An 8,659-nucleotide genomic window follows, 5' to 3' on the forward strand; every position below is an offset into this window, starting at 1 on the left:
TCAGTACACTCTCACTTTGTCTGGAAGACATCAAAGCCTTTCACAGAACTCGTGACCACCCAGGGGGTACAGCCAGCGCACAGTGGGGTGTATTCACACCTGTGGTAGTGGCGGAGAAGAAACAAGGACTTCTAATTGCTTTGATGTGTTTTTTTTACACTATCCCACCCCTTCTGAAACCCAAGCATACAGAGACTCCAAAATACTTGAAATACTTTTACAACTTTAATTTTTCACCCAGAATGTGTTTCATTTAAAAGGCAATGCATGAAAACACAAGTAAACAAGATCTGTTTGGTTTAAAGCTCACTCACCACGACAAGGTACAGATCTACGAGCGAGAACACGAGAGACAAACATTTACTACCATTTGTGAACATTTAGTTAAACATGGAGCTGACAGACAAACAAACATCACAAGGACACGCGCACATAAATAACATATAATAATCAAAAACACTTAATTAAAAACACAAACTTGTACTTGTGATAAAAATTAACAATTGGTTTGTACAGGCCAAAGCCCAATAAAGAACAGGATTATCCAAAGACTCAGGTCACTAATCAACAAATAAAGGCTCAAGCCTGTTCGATTTTTTGTGTGTGTTTTCTTTGGCAAACTTTTGTTAAACATGAAGCAGACAAAGACATACAAACATTACAAAGACATGAAGCTGACAAAGACAAACACATACATGACAAAAACACATATTATCAGACATGAATAACCACTAAAGGGTATGTAAACTGATTGTGTTAGATCGGAACTGATTAAGGTTAAAATGATTGAGGTTAGATTGGCCTTGATATTAAACATAGGCCAGAACATGTTTTTTATTAAAAAAAGATACTACAAAGTGCATTTTAACAGCAACATAAATAATAATAAAAAACAAACACAAGAACATTCTTAAGTAAAACTGTAAAGTGCATTTTTTGAACTTCTGAACTATATAAATAAATAGATAGTTTTGTTTGTAGGGGTGGGAATCTCTTGGCACCTTTCGATTCGATTCCGATTCAGAGGTCAACGATTCGATTCAAAACCGATTATCGATTCTAAACCGATAAAACGATTATCGATGCATCTCGATTTTCAAAATTTTCTCAAATCTGAGTTTGCTACTCAGAGGTGGCTAATCACTTCCTACTTTATTTGATAATTAAAGAAAATCAACAGATGAATTACCTTCTCTAATTTTTTATAAGAGAAAAAAAAATCTTTGTCACAAATATGATTTTCTATCAACAATGCAAGAACCAATGCAGCTTGCATTTCAACACAATATGGAAGTAGCCTATGTAAAAAAAATATTAAACAGATTCATTTTTCTTTTAAATTATTAAAGAAAAAGCTGCTCTTAGTCAATGATAAGAAGAAGACTTCAAACACAAAATGCCCCTTTTATTATGGGTAATAAGCAGCATATCCCTGAGACAAAAAATAAGTTATGCTACACAATAATACGCTACTTTATGGCGTTTGCATGCAACACATTGTTTACATTGTGAATAGTAAACAGAAATAACATAACAGTGCTAAATTAAATCATGGCAGTGTAGCATGAAAGTCGAACATAGTAAAGGTGCTTCACTTCCAGTTAAAAACTGGTGGATGCTCATGGAATATGCAAGTTCTTGTGTAAGAACAGGAGCTGGTCGACATGCTCTGGTGTGAGTGTGCTCCGCTGGGCAGTCACAATATCCCCTGCAGTAGAGAACACTCTTTCTGCAGAGACACTGGTGGCCGGAATACAGAAGTATCGCTTGCCCAACTTGGAAAGCAAGGGATACATCACATCATTTTTTCTCCACCAGCTGAGAGGGTCCTCAGACAGAGGAATTGGTGGAGCACCACGGAACTTGGTAACCTCCTCCTCAGCTTTAGCATAGGCAGAGATGGGCTGCTGAGCTGTTGCAATAGGGAAGGTATTCCCCAGCAGATTCTCCAACAAAGAGGATGGAGCTCTTCTCTTAGGAGGAGAGGGGAATTGCAAAGAGGGGGCAACTCTTCTCTTGGGAGGGGAGGAGCTTTGGTTCTGCTCCTCTGTAGGGTGGGTGCCCTCTGTGTTGTGTTGGCTTTCATCTTCTTCCACTCTTACCTGTTGCTGTAGGTAAACACAATCACCACAGTAGCCTCATTTTACATTGCCATATAATGTCAATATCTCCAATCCTAACCATATAAGAAATAATACCTAAAATAAAACAAGTCAAACCATAAATTACCGTAAATCCACAAATTGTGGCCCGGGCTTTTATGTACTTAGGCTGCACAGCGCACCGGCCTGTATTAGGGGCAGGCCTTTATTTCTTACTTATTATACGGCTCTTCAGAATGTTCATTGGCAACGGGTTTTGCGCTTCTAATTCACATCTTTTATATCATTCCGCAAGAAGTCCGGTCATTTAACATAGCGGAAAGTCATTGTAACTTGAAGTCAGCAAGTAATGCGTTGCTACGCAACACCTGGAACGTTAAAGTTCTATTAGACTTAGCGGAAATCACGAAACGGGAGGAATGGAGGATTTTTTGGAGGAATGTCTTCTATCGTTTAGGCAAGTAACTGTATAATAACAAATTCGCCTTGTAGGCTGAAATATTTCTTTTTTTATTTCAAACAGCCATGAAATTAGCCAACAACATTAAACATGAGGAGAACATGTATTTAGAAAATGCATCAAATTAAATTGTGATGTCTGCTTTGTGCTGATGGACTGATGCTGGTAGGCTACAGTAAAATAGGCTACCGGTACCTTTTTTTTTAATCACCGGCTTGTATTCTAGATATAAGCCTTTATTTGTCCGTATCGACCACGCCCCCGGCTACTATCTGAAGCCCAGCCTATAATTGAATCCCGGTCTTTATTTGAGGATTTACGGTAGGCTACCTATCTGTTCAATATTGTGTTGTATTATGCATTACGTAGGTCAGCCTAAAATCTTACAATAATGCTACATACAATAAAATAACATTTACCTCAAGTGATGCAGCTTCAGCAACAACTCTTCCAAATGTGTCCACTATATCCTCTTCAGAAAGGAAAGGCAGTCCCTTAAATCTCGGGTCCAGAGCGGAAGCTGAACGAAGTGTTCTTCTCTCTAGGTCAGACGTGTACCTTTTGCTGAGGTCCTCATTGATGGCCTTCTTTATATCGCGGATAATTGATGACTCTGCAATGTTGCCCGTCGTTTCCTGGCAGAGTTGAGCTTGCAGTGGGGCAATCAAACACACAGTGGGGCTACTCTCCTCTGATATAAGTGTAGTAACATCTTTCATTGGCTTGAGGGCCTTAACTAAATCCTCTGCGTTGGAGACATCGGTCTCATTGAGAGTACAGAGATCAGATTCTCCTTTCCTCACCTGGGGAGAGAGTAAAGTGGCGCAGATAGCAGGCTGCTGTTCCAAAAAACGATCCACCATCTCAAAGGCACTGTTCCATCGGGTGCTGACGTCTGTTATGAGTTTGTGGCATGGCAGACCCAGCAGCTTCTGCTTTTCTCCTAGCTCGTATGCGCCGACGGTGCTCCGGTGGAAAAACGAAACAATTCGTCTAATCCTAGCCAGGAGCCTGGACACAGATGGCAGCTTGAGCGCTCGCTGACAAGCCAGGTTTAAGGTGTGGGCGTAGCATCGCACATGCACAAGTCCACCAAGTTGGGCTGCAACAACCATATTGGCAGCATTGTCTGTGACTAAAACGACGTCATTCAGATGCCATTCCTCTGCTACCCTCTTTAACAAGTCAGCCACGTTTGCACCCGTGTGACTCTCATACATTGCTCTTGTTTGGAGCACAAGGGACACAAGCTGCCAATCTTTGTTAATGAAATGCGCAGTTATGGTCACGTAGGACACCGTGGCTATTGATGTCCATGCGTCGCATGTTAACGCCACCCTACCCGCTTCCATCAAAGTGTCCAAAACTTTCGCTTTGGTCTCACTGTACAGCGTTGGTATAGCTGTGTCGGTGAAGTAACGCCGAGAAGGTATTTTGTACTTCGGATCCAGTGTATTCACCATTCCCTGAAAACCCACGTTCTCCACAACTGAATACGGCCTTAAATCCACTGCAATAAATCTGGCAATGGATTTCGTAATCCGTTTGGCCCTCTCTGAGTTGGGTGGCAGTTGTACCAGTGCCTGTTCGATCGTCATCTGGCTGCTATCAGGAATGGGTGCCTTTTTTCCTCCCAACTCTGAGTGGTGTCGGGAAATGTGGCTATGCAGATTTGTTGTGTTTCCGAAGTATTTTATTTTACTTCTACAGACCTTACAGATGGTGTAAGTCTTGTCCATCTTGCCGTCAATCTCATAAAATCCAAAATGCTGCCATATGGCAGCTTTTAAAGAAGCCGGTGCAGGTCGTATACGTCTAGGGCTCTCCATTGCAGCCATTTTGGTGCCGCTTCAACTTTGTTTATAAACATTCAAACATGTGCGTTTAGTGCGCTTAGTGCGCATGCGTGTATAGCAGAGCAGCAGCAGGCCAGAGAGGAGAGTTTTCTGTTGCGTTCTGCAGCAGGCGAACTAATTTCATTTTTTAAAATTCCGATTATTAACTTTTCTGAATCGAGACCGAATCGTTCTAGAGAGAATCGAGAGAAATCGAAAAATCGATTTTTTTCCCCCACCCCTATTTGTTTGTGTTTTAAAGTGCTTCAGCAAGTACAAACACACAAACAAACAAACACAAGCAAGCCTCTTTCTCTCTCCTACAGATGGCACAGGAGAAGTGGCATCACAGAGATAAGTTATTTACAGTTATTTACACACTCTTTTCCAACTCCACATCCACCACACTTTTAAAGTGTTCAAAGCTGTCGTACACCACATTGTCAAACCCAGAGGTGGTGGATTTCCTAGTGGATGGACAGTAGGAAAATATCTTCTGGGTGCTTCCAGCCACTTTGTCCTTGGAAGGTGTGTACCTCTTCCGCTGTCCACCACAATTAGGCACATGGCAAGCCCCACATGGCCGCGAGGACTTGTTCGGCATGAATGCCTTGACTGTTGGTGCAGGAGGTACAAAGCTCTGGCTGCACGATGGCCCACGAAACAGGACGGAGGGAGCGAGCCTGTGGCTGTGCGGGGAGAACCAGCAGTATGGGTGCTGCCGACACAGGGGGTGGTCCATAGGTGGGCGCAGCAGGCTTTGGCTGGAGGTGGGTGGACGCAGTAGGCCTTGGCAGAATGAGGGTGGGCTCAGCAGGCTTTGGCCGAGTGAAGGAGGACGACGCCGTGGGCTGAACGGGCCGGTTCACAGGAGGCACAGGCTCTGGCTCTTCAACAAATAATCTGGAAATATAAAATACACATGTAATGAGTATGATATGACGTGTGTGCTATTTGCTTTCCACAGCCAACAGGTGAAACAAAGTGCTGATGACAACTTACCTCCGCTTCTCACCATGTCTTTTTCCAGCCTCGTGATGAACGTGCTGGTACTGGACCTGAGGCCGGTCTGGCGGTGGGAGGGATGTTGGCAGCGCAGGAGCTTCTGGGAACGGTGCGTCTGACAGCACTTTCAGGTGAGGCGTCACCCTCGGCAGTACAGTCGCCCCGTAGTTGGCCTTTTTCTCCTCCCTGGCAGTGAAGGTCGAGATGGACTTGGCGTTCAAGTTGGGAAGTGGAATGGGGAGACTGCCGAGGATGGGGTCGTCTCGGACTCGGTCTGCAATCCTCTTATATTGTTGTTATTGTGTTGCTATGGCGATAATAATAATATCGCGGATTATTTTCACGAGAGAAGAGCTACTAAATATCAGGGACTCAACACCATCTGTTTTATGTCCCAACTTTCTCGCCTCTTCCGTGGATTTATCAGACCTACAAATCAAAGGCCTTGGACACACAGTGAGACGGAGACGGAGAGGTAAACGCGCTGGAGCCCTGGTGCGCTTTAGGAGGAGAGGCATTCGGTCGCCTCTACCGAGTATACTCCTCTCCAACGTCTGCTCACTTAGCAACAAAATGGATGAACTGTGCCTTCTCATCAGGTCTAGCAGGGACTTTTCCCTTTCTTCCGTTTTGTGCTTCACGGAGACGTGGCTGTGTGGATTAATACCGGACTCTGCGCTGCAGCTGGCAGGCTTCCAACTCTTCAGAGCGGACCGCCACACAGAACTTTCCGGCAAGACGAAAGGTGGAGGAATCTGTTTCTACACTAACAGTGGCTGGTGCAAGGATGTGACAGTGATTCAAGAGTACTGTTCTCCTGATCTGGAATCTTTTTTTATCAACTGTAAACCATTCTACTCCCCCCGTGAGTTCGTTTCATTCATTCTGGTCGGTGTTTACATTCCACCGCAAGCCAACGTGCAGGTTGCACAGCGCATGCTCGCCGACCAGATACTGTGTGTGGAGAGGACTAACCCGGACTCCTTAGTTATTGTCCTCGGCGACTTTAACAAAGGAAATCTCACCCGCGAACTCCCCAAATACAGACAATATATTAAATGCCTGACCAGAGAGGAGAACATTCTGGATCACTGCTACACCACAGTTAGCAGTGCCTATCATGCCGTCCCCCGGGCTGCACTGGGACACTCTGACCACGTCATGGTCCATTTGATCCCTGCATACAGGCAGAAATTAAAACTCTGCAAACCTGTTGTGAGGACATCTAAGCAGTGGACCAGTGAAGCTGTGGAGGATCTTCAGGCGTGCTTGGACTGTACTGATTGGGATGTCTTCAGGACCGCTACCAACAGTCTGGATGAGTACACAGAAGCTGTGACATCATATATCAGCTTCTGTGAGGACAGCTGTTTACCATCACGCACCAGGGTGAGTTATAACAACGACAAACCCTGGTTCACAGCTAAACTCAGAAAGTTAAGGTTGGAGAAGGAAGAGGTATTCAGGAGTGGGGACAGAGACAGGTTTATTGAGACAAAATACATGTTTAGCAAGGAGGTGCGAGATGCTAAACGTCTTTACTCTGAGAAACTCCAACACCAGTTCTCAGCCAACGACTCTGCTTCTGTCTGGAAAGGGCTTAGGCAGATAACAAACTTTAAGCCTAGAGCCCCCCACTCCACTAACGACCCACGCCTGGCCAATGACTTGAACGAGTTTTACTGTCGCTTCGAAAGACAATGGGACAGTCCTGATACCATCCCCTGTGACACCACCCACCAGCTCCAGCCCATCAGCTTCACCTTCCCCACCACAGCAGAGGCCTACGCCTCTCCACAGCTGCCCACCTCAGAGCACCCCCCCTTCTCCCCCACCACAGTGACGACTCTATCCATTATGGAGAGGGACGTCTTCAGACTCTTTAGGAGACAGAACCCCCGCAAAGCAACCGGGCCAGACTCTGTCTCTCCATCCATCCTAAAGCACTGTGCTGAACAGCTGTCACCGGTGTTTACAGACATTTTTAACTCCTCACTGAAGTCATGCCACGTACCAGCCTGTTTCAAAACCTCGACCATCATCCCCGTCCCCAAAAAAACAAAGATCAGTGGACTTAATGACTACAGACCCGTTGCTCTGACCTCTGTTGTGATGAAGTCATTTGAGCGGCTTGTGTTGCGGCATCTCAAAGCAATCACTGACCCTCTACTGGATCCCCTCCAGTTTGCCTACAGAGCTAACAGGTCTGTAGACGATGCAGTAAACATGGCCCTTCACTCCATCCTCAGGAACCTATGCCAGGATCCTGTTTGTGGACTTCAGCTCTGCCTTCAATACTATCATCCCGGCTCTGCTACAGGACAAGCTTCTCCGGCTGAGTGTGCCTGACTCCATCTGCAGGTGGATCACAGACTTCCTGTCTGACCGGAGGCAGCACGTGCGGCTGGGAAAACATGTCTCTGACCCCCGGACCATCAGCACCGGTTCCCCTCAAGGCTGCGTTCTTTCCCCTCTTCTCTTCTCCCTGTACACCAACAGCTGCACCTCCAGTCACCAGTCCGTCAAGCTCCTCAAGTTCGCGGACGACACCACCCTCATTGGGCTCATCTCTGGTGGTGATGAGTCTGCCTACAGGTGGGAGATTGACCATCTGGTGACCTGGTGTGGACAGAACAATCTGGAGCTCAACGCGCTGAAAACAGTGGAGATGGTTGTCGATTTCAGGAAGAACCCAGCCCCTCCCAACCCCATCACCCTGAGTGATGCCCCAGTTGACAGTGTGGAGTCCATCCGCTTCCTGGGTACCATCATCTCCCAGTACCTCAAGTGGGAGCTAAACATCATCTCCCTCACCAAAAAGGCACATCAGAGGATGTACTTCCTGCGGCAGCTGAAGAAATTCAACCTGCCAAAGGCAATGATGGTGAACTTTTACACCTCCATCATTGAGTCCATCCTCACCTCCTCCATCACCATCTGGTACGCTGCTGCCACTGCCAAAGACAAAAGCAGACTGCAGCGTGTCATTCGTTCTGCGGAGAAGGTGATTGGCTGCAATTTGCCATCTCTCCAGGATTTGTATGCATCCAGGACCCTGAGGCGTGCAGGGAAGATTATGGCTGATCCCTCCCACCCTGGACACAAACTCCTTGTGCCACTCCCCTCCGGCAGAAGGCTGCGGTCCATCAGGACCAAAACCTCACGCCACCTGAGCAGCTTCTTCCCGTCTGCGGTTAGCCTCATCAACAAGGCCCGGGACCCCCGCCCCCCAACACGGACTCTAATCCCTTTTTTGC

The 8,659-nt window shown here is 46.3% G+C and overlaps 1 protein-coding gene across 1 annotated transcript; it reads right to left on the minus strand.

The window, feature by feature from the left end:
* Positions 1-1,619: 1,619 nt before the first annotated feature.
* Positions 1,620-4,400, minus strand: LOC122130570 (E3 SUMO-protein ligase ZBED1-like). The gene is made up of 2 exons (XM_042705276.1): positions 2,982-4,400; positions 1,620-2,108 (listed from the first exon to the last, which is right to left on the minus strand). Exons 1-2 carry the CDS (start codon positions 4,398-4,400, stop codon positions 1,620-1,622), a joined length of 1,908 nt encoding a protein of 635 aa, XP_042561210.1.
* Positions 4,401-8,659: the final 4,259 nt, after the last annotated feature.

This window comes from Clupea harengus, unplaced genomic scaffold (assembly GCF_900700415.2).
Source record: "Clupea harengus unplaced genomic scaffold, Ch_v2.0.2, whole genome shotgun sequence".
NCBI classification, from domain to species: Eukaryota; Metazoa; Chordata; class Actinopteri; order Clupeiformes; family Clupeidae; genus Clupea; species Clupea harengus.

Bases quoted from the DNA above. Each gene is read 5' to 3' on its own strand.
- LOC122130570 (XM_042705276.1), bottom strand. From the start codon at position 4,400: ATGGCTGCAATGGAGAGCCCTAGACGTATACGACCTGCACCGGCTTCT. The intron at 2,109-2,981 runs GTAAATGTTATT...GTTTACCTACAG, and splicing joins CTGAAGCTGCATCACTTGAG to CAACAGGTAAGAGTGGAAGA.